This window comes from Tetrao urogallus (assembly GCF_951394365.1).
Source record: "Tetrao urogallus genome assembly, chromosome: 12".
Taxonomy (NCBI): domain Eukaryota; kingdom Metazoa; phylum Chordata; class Aves; order Galliformes; family Phasianidae; genus Tetrao; species Tetrao urogallus.
The window spans coordinates 951,917-973,785 of NC_136825.1; the positions used below are offsets into that span (position 1 = coordinate 951,917).

Below are 21,869 nucleotides of genomic sequence, written 5' to 3' on the forward strand. Positions count from 1 at the left end.
GGGTGAGATTGGATGGGTTAAGTGTCTCTGGCACTATTTGTCTTCACTATTGACAGACACTGTCACACAACCCACCACTCGATGCCTGTCTCTGAATGGCGAAGCTAGAATGCAAGTTAAGTGTATTAATAGAGAAAAAAAACTAGCATCCCAGCAAATATAATAAAGCAATCCAATTCACCAGTTATTAAAAAACACTCAGATTCAAGATAAGTAGGTTAATTTAATTTACGTTAAGCCCAACAGTGTAAATTCCCCTTACATTCACATGCTGAACCAAGCAGTGCATTATACTTTGGGTAAATACATCAATCAATCAGCTTTCATTATCAGTGACATCCACCATTACATTCACACTCCAGTTCGGGCATCCCAGCAGCACTGTTGTTAGTGGCTCAGGCCCAGCTCAGCTCCTGCCAGGCAAGGCAGAACTCCAGGCCCTCAGCTGCTCTCCAAGCTCCCCTCAACTCCCTGTGGCCTGAAGACAGGCCTGCACAGCACATCGTGGGTCCCACAAAGCGCCTCTCAAGTTAAGAATCTGCCTCTTTCGTTCTTTAGGTCCACGGTTGGTTTTTTCCCAACGAATTAGGAATTCCTCTTGGCCTTCAGGAAGTCTTCAAGGCTCTTACAGCAAGTGCCTGAATTAGAGTACACTGAGGATGCTCTCTTTTTACCTTCTCTGACTCGGTTATCCATTATTAATTGAGGAACAAGCAACCCTCAAGCCTTTTTTGATGTAAAAACGAGAGCCATTTAATGCAAGAGTTTGTCGTCAAAAATCTCTCAGAATGGTAGAAGCAGTTTGCGTCTGACTGGGCAGCACTGGAAAAGTGGGATCTGTTGGCTGTGTAAGATTCGGGAAAACTGAAAATGAAGCAAATTTAGAAAAAAGATCTAGAACAAGTCTCCGTGATCCTTCACATGCAGTTATCAGAGAGCTCTGCTCCACGCGGTGTGGCAGACGTGTGCTCAGTGCACAGACCAGCCCACACAGCTACACTGCTCTCACTGAAGCTAGAGAGCACCCAACTGGTTTCCATAAGGCAAGAATCTTCTCCTTTGGTGTCTCCTGGGCACAGACATTCAGCAGTCTGCCCTGAGGGACCCACAGCTCGCAGGCACAGCTCAAAGCCTCAGTGCTGCCAAGTGAGCGTCCTGTGCTGCTCTGCTACCACAGCAAAGATGTGTTTATAGAGCACCTGCCTTGGTCTCATCCTGCAAGAAAGAAGTGCTTGCCACAACTGAAAGAAGCACAGCGTGGACAGACATCCCTGAAGGCATCCTCCTGGGGGCTACAGGAAGGCACCTCAGCTGGGAGCGGTGGGAAGGGAAGGGAAAAGCCTACAAAGAAATGGAAGTTTTTACAGGCATTGGAGATCAACTACAAAGAAGCAGCTTTCTTTTTCTGATAATTTGTTTACAGCGTGTAGTCATAAGCCCAGTAGTGGCACCGATCTCCTTGAAATTCTTTGAAATTTCTGGTAATTATTTCTGAATCAACAGGAAAAACTGACTACTGACACCAGGAAGGATGACAAAGTGAGAAAATATTTGCAATAAGAATCTAAATTAAGAAGCTCGACTAACTATTCAAAAATAAAACAAATCTTCATTTTGAAGTATTAGAATCTTCAGTTTGGAAATGATGCAAAAAGCCTTATCTTTGCAGGGGAAAATGACCCATATCCTTAGAACTCAGTGTCTGCCCACAGGTAATCCAAATATTTATCTATTTTGCTACAGTAGCATCTGAGAAGCAAAGCTTTATTTTCATAATTAAAATGACCAGAAATGCTTAAAGCAAGATAACAGCTCTTTGATCCAAAAAGCTGAGTTACTCCTGTTGGGGACAAGTAGTTTATCCCTTTATTTAAAGAGGAGTATAAGATTGACACTGAAAGGTAAAATTTTGTCATTCCGAACATAAACCTCTAGGATATAAGCATAAGAAACATGGGAGGCAGAAAAATTCAATAGGTAATAGATAAACTGTATCTGAACATGAAGATACAAAAGAGTTCAGTACACACATCTCAAAGGCAAAAAAAAATCCCTCTTCTTACACCACCACCACTCCTTGTGGGGAATTCAGTTTCAGATGAGAACTCAAACCTGCCAGAGTGACACGATGCAGGAAAGAAGACACTACCCTGAGGAGCAATACGAAAATACGGAAGGATATATTGGCCTCCGTGGTAAATGCACAGCAGCATAAGAGAGCATCAAGTAGCTGAAGAAGCTCCTTCCGAACTCCATTACAGAAGAAGGAGCAGATGATAAGAAGATGGAACAGTTTTCTCAACGAGGGCTGTGAAGGTTTGAACATTCCTGTCTCTGGAAATAAAGAATGAATATGCAGTGCTTGTTTAAAGTACACGGCTGGAAATACTTGTGAACCAACCCCAAAAGACAAGAACAAGGAACTGATCTACTAACGAGAAAGACACCTTTGAGGAAGGACTTAAATTAGCAGTTGGTATTTTAAGCATTGAAGCACTTCCTCAGTACATCTTGACCAACAGGAAAAAACTGGTCAACCTCTACAAGCAAGTGAAAAGAATCAAGCATCCCTCCTTACAGCCGGAGCCTAACACTGTGCAGAAGGCACTGGTAAAGCTTCAGCCACGCTTCTTTCATGCAAGACATCTCCAGGCACAGCTTACAGTAACATCTCTCAGCATGACACCTTCATGTACTTCAAGAGTCTGCACAATGATTCATGTTCAATGTATTTATGGTACTGCATACCAGGCAAAATCCTATGCCCTGAACAAAGACACCTGCGATGCAAATAACAAGCCAGAGAATGCTTTATAGGGGTGAAAATCAGATCCCTTCTCTCCTTTCTGCTTTCCAGAGGTCTAACAGACTTAGAAGCTTGAGATAGCAGCTAAGGTTGTGAACATAGCAGCTCAAAATCCTAGAGTTCTATTAAATTATACTTGCCTGATCGTTACTGAGAGAGTGGGTAATAGCACTTTTGTCTAGATTAACGAATATCAGATACACATTTATTAACAAGTTAATGAATCCAATCAGCAACATTCCATTTTAGTACTTGTAAAGCTGTTCTGTAAATTGCAAGACAAATTTCAAAATGGAAAAACTAGAAGTCTGTTCCTGAAAGGCCATCGCAGCTAAAACCATCCTGCTCCTCCAAAAAAACCAAGTTGTTCACTGCAGCAACAGATCTACCTCCATCACAATATTTTCATGGAACGAAATCCCCCAGAATAGTGCCTGACAGAAAAGCCTTGAGCAAGCCGAGTTTCAGGCATGTACTACCTTGCTGTGTTTTGAGAAGCAGAGAACAAACTATATTACCTACTACAGGAGTAGTAAAAAACTTTCATCGCATAGGACCGTTCCTGACAGCACAATCCTCTCATTATCAAAAGGACATCTGTGATAGACTTCCACACAGTGTGCGAGCAGAACTTCTTAAAAGAAGGCCTGGTTTGAAAAGAGATAAATGAGAATAACCTACAGCACTATGGAGACTAATCATCATTTCTCTGTCACTTCCAAAAAACGGCGAAGTTTTAGAACAAGTAAGGGCTGACAAAAACGACGACAAAGAGAGGCACTAAGCAGGGAAAGATTTCAGAACAAACAGGTCTATGCCACAAGCCAAAGACATTTCTCCTCCTCATCCTATCATCTGTACAGTGGCAACTACCTGAAAATGCTATTAAGGACATGAAATACACAAACGAGAGCCAATCGTGGTGTTTAACAGTAAATTTTAGACTCATGTTTTCCTGTACAGACAGACATATATAAAGCCCAGGCTGATTTCCTTCTTCTTTCCTGTTAAGAAATTAAAGCCCAGCTAGACTTCTCATTATAACAAGAGGCAGGGCTTGGTAACGCAGTAGTAATTCAAAGACACTATAGCAATCGTAAAGCAATTAGTGAAAGCAGCAGGACCCAATACACCCATGTACGTAGAAACGTGGCACACCTATGGCAAGAGTGCAGCTGAAACACCTGTGCTCGATTCTGCTGAGAAAGATGAGGTTTGGCTGCAGAAGAAACACACAGACAACCCCATTGAAAAGCAAAAGCACTCCTGGGATTCCGAAAGGCAGCTAAACGCTGGGCAATGCACGGCTCCAGGGCAGCTGCAGGCCCCAGCCTGCCTCAGAAGAGCTGAGCTCAAAGCAGCTTGGAGGAGGAACCAAAGGCAGGCAGCACCAGAAGGAATCTGGGGGAGGGGGGACTGACTCTGATGTGGCTGAGGAAAGTGTAAGCTCCCCCTTCTTGCTTCTTCCTTCACCTACAACTTTGGTACACGCGCTTTCTCTGTTCCTAAAATTTGTCCCCAGCTTCAAAGAGGAATGAGACTTGGCATCAGACTTACAGGAATTACCAAGCACCACTCCATCCATGATGCATATGGAGCATTTTCCCCTTCCTCCTGACAGGAGGAGAAGGAGCTGGGGCCGTCCTTTCAGCTCGGTGCTGTGCCTATATTTTGGATCATTGTCCACAGACCCGCCTCCAAGTAAACAGCTATCTAAGATGCACTTATCACGACACGGTGGAGGACAGAATACCCATTAACACCTTAAAAATATCTGGTAACATTCAGTGGCCAGAATTCTGAGGCTGAGTGTGCGCGGAGGCCTTTAAAGGCAGCAGCCACGCTGCTTTGGGCAGGGGCTTATCTCTGCTCACATGTGCACGCAGCACAACCGGCTGTGGAATTATCCTGGTCATCACAATCATATGTTTAGAAAAGAGCAAGATTCAATTGTTCTTGTCCTCACTGTGGTGGAAAGTGACATAACCAATGAAAACAAAACCAGCCTCTGCTCTGTTTTCTTAATTTTTTTTCCCAGCAACGAGGAGGACTGTAGTTTCTTGTACTTGGTGCTTCCGATCCAAAGCTGAATGGCACTCAGATACTTAACTGTCTCGTCACAACACAGATGGAAGGCCTCCAGAGCCAGAGCTCAGCAAACAGTGTAAACTACCACAAAGCGACAGCCACCTTTTCTCACTGCTCCTTCCTCCTCATCTTACTCCTCCCCTCGCGCCACCAAAGGCACTGTGCAGCCCCGGCTCTTGGCTGAAGCAGGTCCCTCAGCAGCACTCGGATGAAAACCTCTTCTGTTGGCAGTGGGATCAGCTCAAAGTCTTTGTGAAACTTCTATACCTCTGACATTGAGAAGTGTTCTTAATTGAATGAGTAAATGTCCTCCTTTCAGTGTTTGCAAATAAATCTCCACAGTACTCTTTGCAGTTTTTCATTGAATAAAATCTTGCTGCAGTTTAACCCCAAGATAGCTAACACGTTCTTGGTTTTTTTAGAGGAGCTGGACTGGCTGTTAGCAGACACTAAATACCTGAAGGAAACAGACCTTTAGTTCCATTCACCTCAAGTGTTTAAGATTTCTCTGTTAGAAACAGAATTAATTAGCAGTTTGTGTCTGTCTGTGGATTTAGAGTGTAACAGGGTTTGTGGGTTTTTTGTTAAGATCTGTGTCGCTACAGGATTTGGTCGCTGCTGTATCTTTGAACAAAACTGATCTTTAAGTACCTTGATTTTAGAAATATATGCCCAGATTATTTTTGAATAACTGCTACAAAAATAACAAATTCTTTCAAGATAGTTAATAAAAACATATTTTTCTTCAATGCGATTACTGAAGTTCCACTGTGCACAGTTAAATCCACAGGTTCTCTCTGAAGAAGTCTGGCGAAACATGACAGGTGAGCAGTGCTGTAAAGTTTTTCCAACAAGTCTACAATCACTTTAATTTCTCATCAAGATTCCTGTGCCATGCAAACGTGGTAAACGTTATCATATAAATACTTAATGCATATGAACTTGTAGAGAGAAAAAAGACTAAAGCAGCTATCAGAATCCTCATCTCACACACACACATTTTTCCTCAGGTAACTTAAGGCCAAACAGGAAATTGGAACATGACTCTGTAATGGATGTGGGGATCAAATTATGAAAAACAAACAACCAGCCCTCATCCAATGATGAAATTTATCATTTTCCCCCTTTTTCCTCATTGCACAGATGTTCAGTAATCTATAGCGGTTACTGACAAGAATTCCAGATGCAAACCAGCACTAAGACTAACCTCACAAATGAGAACTTTGCCCTTAAATGCTGACCTTATTTTTAATGAAGACCAATGACAGAGTCTTTAGATTGAAGTCTAAAACATGGGAGTAGCTAGAGAAGAAAAAGATAAAAAGGTTGTGCCTCATTTTTACGTGCTGACAGAAAAAGAAGTAACTTATCAGTGCTATAAATGTGCTGTCCTGACTAATATTTCACATTCTCATGCATTTGGGCATTTTATAATACGTTACACTAGAGAGCTATGTCAGAATGGAGTTTAAGTACTAAGCTTCCTCACCAGGCCTCTGAAAAGAAAACACAACCTTTCTTCCTCCCTATAGCCTGAGAACTCCCATGGCCCCAAACAATCTCCATTCCTTTTTTTTTTTTTTTTTTTAATCCTCACCAGAATTCATAGTTCTACAGCTGGTCAGCATTTGGACTCAAACAGGTACGTGTACCTCTAACGACAGAGTGCATGCCAGGAGCTGAGGGCTGTTCTGAGTAATAGCAGAATAGGAAAATCAATAACATCTCTTACAGATAAATTGTATGTGAAATACAGCAACTACTGACATAGCACACTTCATTATTTAAATCACCTAGTTTGTTAGATTATATTTCCTACGTTTTCACAAAACTTCTCCACAAGCCTTTTACAACCAAAACTTTGCCAGCACTGTTCATGTTGGCCAGAACGTTACAAACCTTAACAAAGCAACAGAATAAATGAGAATGCTTACCAGCAGCAACTACAGCTGGAGGAGGCGAACCTGCCTCACCACCACTTGTTTGGCTCATGGATGCTACAGATGTTTCTCTGGAAGGTGGTAACTGCAGCTCCTTTGGGAGAAGATCATAGACAGATTCTGTTGGACAGAGAAAAGGAAAAAGTTTTAATTAAAAATATATTCCTGATCAGTAAGAGAGAAGATAATGTATTTGTGTAAGAGATATGAATAATGACTCAACATTTTCAGAACCTCCCTAAGAAGTTACATTAAGTACATAGAGATCTCAGCATTGCAGAATAAAGTTACTTTGGAAAACAAACCCACCATGGGAACATGAGGACACACATTCTCAAGTCCAAGACAAAAAGATTAAAATTTGTTCCAACAAAGAAATAATTCATGAACTTCCACTGAAGCTGTACTGGTTTAGAATGAAAGAGATGACAGCATGTATCAAGAAATTCACGAGCATTGAAGGCAAACATGCACTCTGCAAACTGTGCAAATGACTTTCAAAGAAAGAGACTAATTCAGTATCACCATCTCCAGAATATCCTGCAAGGTCTTCCCATGTAATAAGTGTCAGCTCCTGTTATCTAAGATCCCTTACTTCCATTTATTTGCAGCATTTTTCTTGCCTCAGACTTCTCAGTAAACTGCTGCAGACACTGCAAAGCAAGCTCCACCAAGAACGCTGGTGGTGACCCTGCATCGCACCCAGCACCCCGATCTGTGCAGGAGCACCACCTCAACACCACTGCACGTACACCTTTCCAGGAGGACACAAAGAACGTGCCCAGCATGGAGATGGATGGATGTCTTTACACTCCCTGGCTTGCAAAGGGAGCACGCACGGCCCTGGGGCTCTGTGCTCCTGTTTCCCAGCCTGTCTGAGCGGGGCAGACAGGTGAAGCCCAGGCAGGACAGCCAGGAGTCGGTTACTGCTGCAAGCTGTCGCTGGCACTCAGCTTCTGAACTTGCAACATAAGGCACCAAAACTTATCAGGAAGGTTCATTACACCTTCAAATCAGCTTGCATACAGGAAGGAGTTAGCGAGAGACCCTGGCAGCGCACTTACAACCGATGTCAGGGCTTTTCACCCTCTGTTCTCCTTGACCTGCAAGGTCAGTCCTGATGCACAGAAGCGAAGTTCCAGCAGAGGACAGACATGCCTTCACACCTTTTAAAACCCAGCTGGCGTAACTCAAGCTCCCAAGCCTACCTCGAGCTCTGCAGGCACAAAAAGGCAGCCAGCAGTGCATATTTGTAGGAGGTGGTTGGTTGTCATGCCACATTCTGAGAAAGCTTCCATGAACCACAAATCCCAAGCAGTTTTCAAAGAAAACGTTTACTTATTTCCATGTTGAACGCCTCCTATAAGCTTGGCCAGTGCAATAGCTGTCAATATGTCAAAAACATCTCCAAATAAAATGTGGCATTTGGAAGCCATGAGATGTGCGTGGGTCCATTTCCTGCTGAACCACAGACTGTCTTCAGGATGAGGATCTTGACCCAAAGGCCGAGATTGCTGCAGCAGCAACAGAGGCCCCACAGCAGCGGCAGCCGTGCAGCTGCCCCCGGTGCACAGCAGCCCCCAGCAGGGGAGCAGCAGCAGCCCCACAGCCACAGGCTGCCGGGTATATTTTTATCTGCATGTAGAATACATGCATTCATTTTCACTTCTCACTGTTGCCTCCCCAGACATCCTCCTTGAGAGGACCGCTCATCGTTATAATTCCAACATGACTCATAAGATATTGGTGTTAGTTACAAAGCCTCGTTCCAGCTAAGTAATTAGGTGGGATCGAGCTTTCATCTTATTTAAAATATGTATTTTTAATTCTCAGAAGTGACAAAGGCATGTCAAATCCGCTGCTCTAAAGGGATGCTCAGAGCCAAAAGCCCCAAAGCAGTTTCTCACGGAACAGATAATTTTAGCACAAATATGACCCACAACAAGCACAAATACCATCTTTGTGAATAATTCTAACAATATGATAGAGAAAAGCAGGCATTCAAACTGAAGCACATTCCCGAAGATCACAAGACCATTAAGAGCAAACCTTTAATTTCATGCTTCATTGCTAAAAGACCAAGCGACTCAAAACGGCCTCACCCACAGCAGCCAACTGCTATCCCCACACCTGAACACTGCGCCAACAAGTCCAACGTCACATCTAAGCTAAGGGGAACCTCCTGGATTTTCCTCAGCACAGCTACAGCTTTGTGAGCTAACGCACATCTCTCAGGAGCTGCATTATTGAGAACCACCCTGCAGAACTTCCCTCGGGAATCTGAAAGGGTTTGGGTACCTTTAAGGAAACCTGCCACATCAAACCTGCTCCTAACACATCAGACTTCAAATGAAACTTTGTGTTTTCACCTAAACACAGGCCAGTGTTTATATATGCTGCACTATAAATAGCATTAAAGCAGAAACTGACAAATGCCAGAAAGATTAGCCTTACTGCAAGGAAACCGATTCTTCCCGGGGGATGCAGCTTCTCCCCATGCTCTGCCATACTTAAACAGCTCAGGCTCCTTTCTTACTGATCAGCTCGTTGCTGCTGCTGTTTGGTTTTCCTTTGGTTGTTTCTTTGGTAGTGGAGTGGGGTTTTTTATTTGTTTTTTAACACACACACGCTCCTTCTGCCAGAATTTTGCAATTATTCACACGGAAAACACCAACAAGAAAAAGCAGTTATCTAAATGTAGCATTGCATTTGAAAGCAAAAATAATTTTTAAAAAATTAACATGAAAAATACGTAAACAGAATTGCTGTTTTCAGCAGGCACTGTGCTGAATGAAGGAGTCAGGCTGCAGTGAGCTGGCAGCACCAGTGCCTCCTAATTTACTGCTGGTTTTAAATCCCTTTGGAGAACGCACCCATTGATCTCGAGTTTCTGTTCTTCCCTACCAGCAGCTCCATGTATACCCAGCATTTTCCCTGAATACGTTTTTTTTTAATGCCAGATAGGAAAAGAGGAACCTGCATTTCAGGACTGTTCTTGCTGTGAAGCATAAACAAGACGGACACACCAGCCCAGCTCAGCAGCAGCCCTGAGCCGCTCACATCCATCCCCACACAGCCACGCTGCCAGCTGTCCCACCCCACTCACAACCACCTCCCAAATCCCCCCCACCCCTCAGAATATCTCCCGGGACCCACCAGGAGAGCCCAGGCTTCACACATTCTAGTACTGAAATCAAGGACACACAGGGACAGGCAGATTTACACCAAGTACTTTAAGCGTCGAGTTTCTTCACCCGCCCTTTATCCAATTATCCCAGCACTGTAATCTCTCTGCAATCAGCTGCCCGTAACTTTGATGTTGCTGCCAATAGCATTGCCACCTCAGAAAACTGCACTTCACGTGGCCATCCAGAACAACAGCCAAGATCCCGAGTCCATAACCAGCCCTGCAAAATTTCAGATCCTCTGCGAGCATACAGCTAGAGGCGGCCTAACCCCCTCAGAACTGAACGTTCCTCTCCCGGCTTTGGATACGTCCCACAGAAAAATCACTGGTGTGCTCACCTCCCAGTGACACAGGACAATTCCCCTTTTGGGCAGGCCCCCATTGTCAGAAGATAAACCACTGCCAGGTAAAAGCTCTCTCATTAAATATGAGCCTAATGCTAACACGGGGACAGATGCTCCTGCTTCAAGTAAGTGGAAGGTGGGAAGAGGAAAGAAGCAGTTTCCTCAAAACAGTTCATGAAAGGAGCTGAAAACAATCGGCGCAGCTGTAGCCCAGCAAACCCAGCACACCCAGAGCCAGCACTGCCTCACATGCAGCAACTGCAAGCCTTCTCTGTAGCTACTCACATGGAATGAGCCTTGAATGACTCCTCAGTTACATCCCCATAGAAGTTCCAGCTATACAGACGAAGAGTTGTGATCCCAGCAATTCAGTGCCTCGCTGGCTCTCACTGTGCCAGAACTGGTTCATGACGCTGCAGGAGGACTCATCTCCTCCCCAGGCTCTGTGAGGTGGCTTGTTGGGTGCAGCTGAACCACAACTCCCAAAGCACAGCCAGGCCATCTCAGCCCCATCCCAAAGTGACAGCAGTGCCCTGCGTGCAGAGCAGCCATGCAGGACAGCACGGGGCACAGCCGGTGCACTGGGGGCACACAGAGCATTCCCACAGGCTTTTTGCCTTTAAGGGTATGTACTGGAAATCTCTTACCACTTCCTTGGCCTTCTGAGCAAAGACAGTCCTTGTGTTTAATAAGCTGCCCGCACCGAACGGCTATCCACTTCATCCCCACCAGTACAGTTCTCCTCAACATGGTTTAATACCCATGCAGATTTGGCTGCTTCTCCCGAAGCCACTTCCTTGCTGTAGCACATGACAGTCACACCAGAGATTAGACAAACCTTGGTGCTCTCTTCTAATCAGCTGTCAGCATGCTAGCAGAAATCTCTTCTAATGAGGTACTCCGAGCTGATCAAAAAACAAGCAAGCAAACAGGCAAAGAGATTTTTACATGGAACTAAATTAAAAAACAATTAGAAGTACACAAACATGCAAGTAGCTCCAGCTGTAGAGGCTGCAAGTGAGGAAAGTACAGTGGAGCACACATGCTCTGCAAATGAAGGACACTGGAGAGAAAGAGAAAAAAATTAAACCACCAAAACCAGTGTCCATGCTGCATACATCCCCAGGCAGCATAAAAAATCAGGTTCAAAGTGCCCGTGCACATACAGATTTTGTGATGCTCGTCAACTCATGCTGAAGTGTAGGGTTTGGAGCTAAACCTGTATTGCAAGGTCTCTGCTGTCACACCCCACTCCAAAGTCAGCTGCTGTTTAATGAAGCTCTGTGCGCAATTGAGGTCTTTCAGAAATGTTTGTAGAAGGCACTAAAACCAAAATCTACGCTATATCTGAAAAGTCAAAGCTTCTGATCCTTTCAGAAGAACCCACATGTTTTTGTTGGTTGTTTTTGGTTTGTTTATTTTTAACTTGAAGTCTGGTTCTACCCACAAATCCAGTCTATGACAAACAATATAGCTGCATACAATAAACCCAGTCACTAAACAACACCACAATAGCTCAGTTCACAAAGGGTTCTGAAAGGGAGGTGGGAGTGTTACGTCAGCTCTAAATACTCAACACACAAGCAAAGCCTTGCTTTGTAACAACATGTTAGCGTCAGGAGACCCTGGTGGATTTTTCTGTAACAAAAGCCTGGGTGTGGGAACACTTTCAAGCAAACTATTTCACATCAGGAAGAGCCTGCAGGAGCCGATCAGCTCCCTCCATACATACACCAAGGGAAACCCGGTCTTCCCACATACCCCACGTATGGTTTAATTGAACAAGTTCGGTTCTTACAGTACAGAATGATGTGCGCTGCTGCAGGGATCGTCTGCACCCAGCCCATCTGAGCTCAGGTCTGCAGGGAGATGCAGGCAGGCAGCCTGAGGCTTTGTGCCCCCAGGTCAGCAAGGAGAAGCGCTACAGCCACGCTGAGTGCACACCTCCACACACACGTACAAACGGCACAGGATTTGCGCACAACCAGCAGAAGGTGCGAGCCATCAAGCTGACGGGCTGGGGCAGGGAACTCCTTCACAGCCTTGATGCACACATCCCAAAGCACATTACGAGGCTGTCAGCATGATTTCTCCTGTCTGCACAAGCAGAAACTGAGCCACAGGCAGGCAGCAGCTGATGAGGCTGCGCAGCCACCAGCACGCAGCGGGACACGGCCGTGTCCATGCAGGCCAGTGCTCAGTCTGCCGGGCACCGCCACAGCAGTGCGTACACAACACCTCTGGGGGTGTCTCAGAATAACGTGATTAAACACAGGACTCAGCTCAAACCAACGCTTAACCAGGTGACAAACACATCTGGGTTATGTCCTTCCCCATGCAGTACTGTGAGGAACACATCCTTCTGAAAGGAAGGCATGCCAGCTGTGCTCCAGGCACTCACGCCGCTGCCTTCCTTCAGCTGCACCTCCAAGCAGACAGCAGTGAAAACAAGTGATAGAACTTGCTGCCTCCCTTGCGTTGCATCATCCACGCCACGAGCAGTGGCTCTGTGGATGGCAGCACAGCCAAACGCCAGGAGCGAGTCCTGCCACCAGTGCTCTCATTACTGCCAATACTGCAGAGCTGTACTGCCACTACAGCAACAGTGGCAGGTTTTCAAAGAAACTGCAGTGTATACAGGGCCGTTTTACACAACCAAACATCAAATCTTCCTTCCAGTTCCCTCTGGCTTCAGACAAAAGCAGCGAACCCTAAATCAACACGACTTGTGAGCACACAGGGAAAGGCAGATGCCATCGCTCTGCCCACAGCAGAAAACTTTGATTAAGAAGCTGATGTTGGTGAAAGTCCCCTGTGAGCAGCAGCAGAGGAGCTGCACTGTGCTGCTGACACGCGGCACAACGCACGGCACACGCTGCTGAGCGGGAGGAGCTCTGACGCACAGCCCCTTTGCTTTGAACAGGTCCATCAGCAGCGTATGATGAACCAAGTCACTGAAGTTTTACCGCAACTCCTCCATTGCTGCCTCTCGTATTGAAAAATAAATACGTGAAATCCAAAAGGATTTTTCCTCCTTTTTTAAAGCTGCAAGTGTTGAGACCAAAAATGCTCGTATTAGAAGGGTAACTGTGCCAATAATTTATACCTGAACAGAAGTCACTTACTGCAGCGTTCCACCAACCTTCAGAAAAGCTGTTAATCTCAGCATTCAGGGTTCTGCTCAGCAGGGTAGGGTTGAGAAATTAATCCTTTTAAAGTTGAATTTCAACAACTGACAAAGGCATGTGTTAGCTGAACTCTATTCATGGCACACGTCCAAATATCAAATAAAGCTTTCCTGGCTGTGTTTCAGTCATCCTCATTCACAGCTCAAAGAGTACTTTTATAAATGCAGACAGACAGTATAAATCCTGGGTCTTGTTTGCATCCAATTTTACAAATCTCAGAAAGACAACAACTTTATTTAGCGAGTGTCACTTCAAGAAATGGACCGGCACTGACTTACTAAAAAGTCTGTCCTGTGCCATTGTAAATTCCAGACTAAACTCCCAGAACTCAAAAGAAACAAATAGAACACAGCGGACAAAGCAGCACAGCTAAAGAATGACAGCAGCACAGAGGCACGGACCCAGGCGGGCACCGCTCAGCTCCACAGCCAAACCACCCCATCACCTCTGACTTCGCTACGTCTGAGGAGCAGCAGTGTTTGAGGAGGCACGTTGCTCTTAAACAACTCAAAATTGAGAAGAATGAAAAGAAAACAACCCAAAGCTGCCATATTTTAATTTTCCAGCATGCAGGAAACTGAACTAAGTTTGCCCTTTGGAAAGAGTCCAAATATGATAGGTATGAAAATTAAGGAATTCAAACAACCCTATTTTTCCAGGTAACAACAGTAAATAACAATGTTATAACAGCAGCAACACTTTGTGATTCCAAGCAAAACAGAATGGAAAGCATACTTGGTTTCCTCCCCACCTTCATTCTGCCACTAAGAAGCTTCAACTTCATTTCCCAAATGCCCACATATTGAATGTCCAAAGCACAAGTATTAGCAATATCTGCTTACCCACCACTTTACAACATTGATCTTGTGCCAAAATCAAAATCCACCAGAAACAAAGGTAACCAGGTGCTCCAGCCGGTTACATCAGTTCGGTAGGTGCAAAGCACTGCAGACAGAAGTCCATCTGACACTCCACACACTCTCGTATCAGGACAGTTTCTCAGTCTTTTCAGGTTAGCACAATTTTTTCCAGTGGGCTTATTTTTGCCATCTCTTACATTTGCTGTACAACAGCTGTAACAGCACCCACTGCTGTGCCAGCAGCAACAAAAAGACAGATGCACCTTTTCCTTTTGAGCCATACCATGGTATCTGACCTCAAAGAACGACAGCGTGCAAGAATTCAGACTTTGAATTCATACATGAATTCAGACAAGAATTCATACATTGCAATCAGCTCTCAGATGCAGCATTTCATAGTGAAGACAGGCCTGGAGGCCACATTCATGAGACGTGGCCTGTTGCAGCGTTTCCTCCCACAGCACCATCCTCCATTCCGGAGCCCACAGGCCATCAGCACAGCCCCTGGCTCACTTCAGTAAGCTGCTGACATTAAAGGGTGCTTTCATGCACCTTCCCCAAACTGAAGAGCACTTATGCTCCCTTACCATCACTTTGGTTCCTAACTACAATTCAAGTACTATGTTTGATGATAAAGTGGGAAGCCAAGCCAAACATTCAACAGCAAAACGTGGATAAAAAGTTCTTTTCTGTACTGCGGAGCTAGAACCCCCAATGGAATCAGAGGAAGAGGAGCAGTGAAAGAATGAGTGGTGTAACTAGTCTGGAATTGCCAAGTGGTAGAAAACATAGGGATGGTAATGCCAAATCAAACTAAACAGAGATAGCTTTTCTCTGATAGCAGCAGACTACAAGGAAAGGTTTACAAGAAGCACTAAGCTTTGCACAGAATCCCCTCCAGGCTCTACGAGCAGCTGCAGACTGGCTCCCTTCCTCTGTGCTTTGCTGAGCAGGTGCATCCCTACAGATCCGACACCTCGACTCATTGATCCTTTTACCACCCAAAACATCCATCAGCCATTTCTGAAATTAAACAGCGTTCCAAAAAAAAAAAAAAAAAAAAAAAAAAAAAAAAAAAACACCGAAACAATCCAACCAAATAAATCTTGCTTTAAATCACTGCCTGCTCATTGCACTGGGCGTCTCTAACTCTGAAGCCATGAAAACTAACTAAAACAGCAAGGCCTGTTTATCTGTGCTTCATCATCCATCACCCCCTCCACTCAATTCCTTGGTTTTGCATGTGCAACACTTTGTATGTGCTAAAGCTCGATGAGGATCCATGGAAAGATAATTTAACAGCAGATAAGCCCGCTGGGGGTTAGAGTTCATGGGGTAATCAGCTGGATGCAGATAACGATGCTTGCTGGACACCCCAGCAAAAGCTTCCGGGGACTCAGACGTGCCTCACTGAGGGCCACCCGCTGGAAGGGAGCAGGGCATCACAGCCTCCCGTTGCTATACTGAAGACCTCTCCAGCTCCATTAACTTGCCTTTCCCTACTGAACTTTTAAGGGAGGAGCCTCGTTCCCAGAGTTCCTTCAGCAGGTACTGGCATCCACTGCATCAGGCACCTGCTGCCACTTCCCAGGGCTTCAGCTTTCTTTCCTTTACATGTTAAAGCTTAATTCAGTAAACATAAAAGCCTGCAGATTCCCTGGCTCAGGGGTAGAAAGGTAATCTTCTGAAATGAATTCTTTTGCTATTGCATTAATGTATTGGAATACCTGCACAGCAAGCAGTACTTAATTTTACTCTAAACAATATAATCCCTTCCTTGCTGCCACACCTCTGAAAGCACCTTTTCTACTGAATTGGCAGCACGCAACTTAAACAAAGTGCTGAAGATTAAACTGAATCTTTTCAGGCCACAAAATAAGAAACCAAATTATTTCCCCATCAGATTGAGGAGCAGCTCCATCCCAGTACAGCTCAGGTTTCAAGGTGAGGCAGAAGGCCCCATCTAGAATACAGATGCCCTAAAAGAAAAACAAAGCCAGACTTATACCCAAAGGAAATCTGCATGTAGGCAAAGGAAGGGCACATGCTCACTCAAACATACTTACAGTCAAGAGCTGATGGAAGTTCTAGCAGTAGCAAACACAGAGAAGAGTTTAAAACTGCTGAACGGGGGCACAAGCCTGGAGCACCAAACCCCACAACACAGAGAAGTCAATTGCAAAGGAACACGCTTCTGCTGAACAGGTGTAAGCGCTCTGCTAAGGGAGCAGCAGGGCTCCAGCTTCCAGTAGGGTCCAAACCTGTCAGATACCTTCAAGACAAGAGGCAATAGGATACAAAACCCACACATTTCCTACAGCTTCTGGGAAAATAAACCGCTACGTTCAAGAGGGATAACTCACCCCAATAAGAAGAGCAGGTGCAAATTGACACTGGACGTGAATTGCTGATGTGAGAGCTCACAGAAGTCCCAAGAGCAACAAGAACACTTCAGAACTCACAGCCTGACATGCACGTGGGCCCTGAGGACGACCAAAGGGCCGAAGCAGCCCACACAAGCAAGACTGAGGATGCTGGCCATGGCAGCCTGGGGTCAGGACAGCTCCGGGGGTCACTCCTGCCTGCCCCACTGCACACAGCATCTCGCACAGCCACCACCAGTGAATGGTGTATGAGCAGATCGTGTTCCTCTACGCACAAGGAAATACAAACTGCCATCGGTTCATGGAAACTACTGAACTCTGCAGCTTATTATTTTCCAATCACTCTGTAATGCTGCTATCAAAATTTACAGATTCTTCTGCTCAGCAAAGCCATAGAAAATACCAGGGCTCCAGCCAATGCGACCGAAACAAGTGGTGTGTAAGTGTCTGTTTGTCTGAACTGGAGCGCAACTCCAACAAGCAAAAACTCTTTTTATTGTTGCCTATGAATCTTTCTTTCCTACATGCCTCATCTTGCCAAGCACTGGCATTGATTGCTATCTATCTGCCTTCTGTTTGCCAAACAAACTTCACCACAACTCAGACCTGCCTTTAATAACAAACCTCTGCATTATTTGGTACATTGCACCAGTTTCATAAACTTTGCAAGGTGACCCCAAATCCTTTCCAATTATTTACAAAGCAACTGCAAAAGCTCTCTGGCTGCTGCTGGGACGGCTGGCAGATGGGACTGGGAGGGCAACTCCACAGCACATCCACCCCAATGGGAAAGCATTCCCTTCGCTGCTGCTACTCAGACCAAGAGCCACAGGGTGAATACAGAAAGTAACTAAGAATACCATACAGTGTAGCAGAGAATAACCACCAGGTTCAGGAGCCCGACCCCACAGCCCTACAGGTCCCTTTCAACTTGGGATTCAATTCTACAAACAGATGCTGATCGTTTACATTTCAAGCCCTGCTGAAGCGCCGCATGCTTTTGCAAACAGCAGCTCCTTTGGATTTTACCACGTGCCCAGCAGTCTGCTATGATACAGTTCAAAGTTAGACCCATGAGTTCACTGCAGTCAGTCTTCAAATCAGCTGCTGTACTTACTGATGAGAAGGCCAAATCTTATCCAAAGAATATCCACCCTCATCAGTTTACTCTTAACATAAACACCGGGAAGATAACACACGTGATAAAGCACAGAGGGACGAGCACGTACCTCACTTCACCTGCACTTTGGCCACTCACCAATTCCTGCTAAGATTAGCAGCGTATCTGAACTTCAGAATGAGGTCAGGCCGCTATCTTTTGTGTGAAAGAAATTACTACTCCTTCAGAGTCTATTGGAGTCTATGAGCAACCAAAAATGTAAGAAAAACAAAGAAAAAACAAAGTTTCTCGAGCAAAACTTAGTACGAGGAATGCAAAGAGGCAAAACCTCGTGTCCACAAAGTACATAATGGACTAAAAAAGCTAAATACGAAGGCGAGAGGAAAGGAAAGCATTGAGAAAGACTTGCTTCCTCTGCAGCATATCAGCAACCAGGAAAATCTGCGCAGCAGACGCATTTTCCAACTTCTGGCTCCCGAGAAACCTGCGAGGCAGAACGCACAGCGCAGCAGGGGGCAGGCATGGAACAAGGAGCACCTCATGGAACAAGGAGCACCTCGTCCTCACACACAGCCACATGGCCGGCAGCTCCGCCCCAAGGCCTGCCTCCCCAGCACCCAACCCCAGCCCTCAGTCGCCCCGTCTTCTCTGGATACACCACAGTGTAGCTGCACAGATGAGGGGCAGAACGTCAGAAAACCTGACTCAAAGCACAGTGCACTCCGAGACTGGTTTCCCAATCCCATTCGTTTGGAGACATAAGAAAACATTGCGTTGGCACTGTGTGTGGAACTGGGTAGGAACACGCAGCAGAGCAAGGGGCTGTTCCAACAGAATTTTCTAATTCTGGTGAGAAAAGCTGGGAATTCAAAACCCTGCCCCAAATCCAGACAATTGTTTTGCAGCAACGTGCTCCATAGCTCTGATTTCGAAGCCAATAAGACAGATGGACTCGAAGGAGAGTCAGACATGTCCAAGGCTGGCAGAACTTACAAGGCTTTGGAAGAACTGTGCTCTGGTCACCATCAGCCCGCAGAAAGAACCACTCAGCCCAGCCTGTCTGCTGCAGCACCTTCTTGGAGCTCCTCAAAGAAGCTAAAACACGTTATTTCTACTCCTGAAAACTGCTCATATTTGTTCTGAAGTTCAGAAGTAAAAGCAGGCTCTTGCTGTTTTCATAAGGCGTCTGTTCCGCTCTTCTTTGATCATCCACTGCCTTGCTAGAGTTACTTCTTGCATCATGGAAAGAAAAAAAATTCTAGTAAAAAAAAAATTGCTACAAAGCGTATGGAGTGCGCCAATAAATCCCAGTGGGCACAAGTAGATCACAGTCACATAAGCATGGAAGGAAACCGAGTTCTGACTACGTGACATATTCAGGGCAAAGGAGCTATTCAGGAGACCGCTCACATTTTTCTTGGTGCTTCCAAGCTCCAAAAAGCCCTGCAGTTTTACAGGTATTCAGATATGAAAAACAAAACGGGCAAAAAAAAAAGAGTAAGGAGCTCTGACCTTACCTGCTCCAGTGAAAAGATGCAATTTTTACTACGCATTACTTTTTAGCTGTTCAGAATGAAAGCATTAGCTAAATTAGCACATTTAATCAGTTCAGAGTTAGTGCTTGACATTGAATGAACTGCTTTGATTGCAATTTTGTACCTCTGCCTGTTCATAATGAATAGTTAACTTTGTTATATTTGAATGCTGCATATGATATTCAACCACAGAACAACCAGCCTCAAGGTTTTTGGTTTTACACTTCAGTGATTTTTCTACTGCGTTACCAATCTGTGTGCATTTTGGGTTGTTTTATTTCAAAAAGGACAGTGTGTTACATAAAGAGCGGAAGACTGAAATTGATCACTATCTCTATTATCAATTAGCAGACACCATCCTTTGACAACGGTCTCAAAGGATCTACTTTCAGAAGCATTGGTGATGTATGCACACCAAAAGCCAGCTTTCCAGTCCTCAGCACTGCAGGGATGAGCTCCAGAGCCACCGCTCAGCACTCACAGCCCTGGCAGCCGTGTCCCCAAGGCCGGGGATCCCACAGCAGGGATCCCAGCTGCTTGCTGGGCACGCTGAGCCAGACGTGGGCCCACCCTTCCCACAGCTAGTTTCCACACGTCCCTTCCTTGAGTCAGCGTAAGTCATTCAAGGAGACCCACAGCAAACTCCATCCGCAGTCATAAAATCATAATTTCTCTCTCTCTTTAAAAAAAAAAAAAAAAAGAGAGAATGAAGAAGGGAAAAACTGAGTTTGTTTTAACATGATTGTTCCCCAAGCCAGAAGTTCAATGTAGGGCTACAGAAACATTGGTGTGAACAGAGCAGTGAGGAAGAGAGAGGGAGGAGACTGTCTGAACTCAGCAAGTGCAGATGCATGCGAGCTGCAAGTACAGAAGTACAAACTGGAAGATAAAGCTCTTGGGACACTCAAAGGAAAATGCTCTCTTTCCCAAGCTAAACATGAATGGGAAAAAGCACCCTGAAAAGAACAATCGGAGCAAATTTTAAATCAATGACTCTCTCTTTCAATTGCCGTTTCACCTCTCGGCTGTGTGGGTTCAGAAGTTATGTTGGACATTGTGACAGAAACACGAGGAGACAAGAATCGGCACTGAAGTGGCCACGCAGAGAGAACGCTAACGCGCAGCGACGGCGTGCCAGGTGACGTAACAGCCACGGGGAGCAGGCCGGGCCGTAACGACCACAGCAGCCTCATCCCAACTCTCCGCACACTCAAATATAACCTCTCTTCTTCCCTAAGAGCAGACGGCCTGACTTAATCCGAGCGCTAATACTCTTCTGCTCCCCTTTCAACCAAGCAAAGCACAAACACTACGAAGCTTCATTGACCCCCTGGAAGACCCCAGTCCTCCTGCTTCACTCCTGCCCAAAACACCCCCGTGACCGCAGCTGGCACTCACACGCAGGCACCAAGCAATGCAGCCACACTCACAACCCAGGGCACGGAGGAAAAGCCACGGGGCAGCCTGTGAGCAGGATCCCAGCCGTGGGGCAGCACTGCCCTGCTCCCAGCACAGCCTCCCCACCAGCACACAGCTCTGTGCAGACCTCCTTTATCTCATCAGTTGTACTTACACTCTCATCCAGGATAAGTTTATCCAGAGCATAAGTGAGCGGGATAAGTTTATCTGTACCCATCTATAAAATAAAATGGCAACCAAGCGTGTCCCAATTAATCAGATAGCCACTAATATCTTTTCCAAAATCCTGCTAAAATAATGCCAACAAACCATGCAGCAAAGAGGAGAGATTAATTATTTATTCCGCCTAACTATGCCATCCATTCTAACTTCCAATTTAGATCAAAACACATTCCAAACTAACATCTCCTTGATCGTTCACTACTATAAGATACAGAATGCAAATCTTGTTTTAGGGTCTCCCCCACCGCTCTGTCCAGCTCTCCACACACAGCTCCTAGGGGCACTCCCAGCACAAGCCGTCCCTCTGCGGGCTGTGACCCCACAGCAGTGCCCCCAGAAGAATGTGCTCCTGATGAACCAGTTTGAGAGGCTCTTCCCAACCTGAAGCTGACACTCAATCATCCCATTAAACCAAAACAAATCGAAGATGTTGACAATTCACAGCAAGGTGAGTGAGCCCACAAGTTCTGCATAGTTAAGCACGAGCCCTTGAGGAAACCTCATTCTTAGAGAGAACACCTTTATGCCGTGATGCTTTACAGACTGTTCTAGTGACGCGCTTCTCAAATGCTCAAGACAACCATTCAAATGATTATTTAAATTGACTTCCTCACCAGCTGTATTTTTATTTTCTTTCTTTGTTAGAGCCGCCTGCTTCGACTGCTGTGGCTAGAGCAAAGCCGGGTGGACACGTGTACGTCAGGCCACAGAACCATAAAATACACCAAGCTGGGGAGGACCCATTGGGACCACGGAGTCCGACAGGGCAGCTCCAG

The 21,869-nt window shown here is 45.4% G+C and overlaps 1 protein-coding gene across 1 annotated transcript in view; it reads right to left on the minus strand.

Moving 5' to 3' along the window:
• NFAT5 (nuclear factor of activated T cells 5) overlaps positions 1-21,869 on the minus strand; it is a gene marked incomplete at both ends in the record, with an annotated part of 50,888 nt that overhangs the window by 28,242 nt on the left and 777 nt on the right. The window contains one exon of the mRNA XM_079541457.1: positions 6,829-6,954. Coding sequence (XP_079397583.1) covers positions 6,829-6,954 — 126 coding nt within the window. The remainder of the gene's footprint in view (positions 1-6,828; positions 6,955-21,869) is intronic.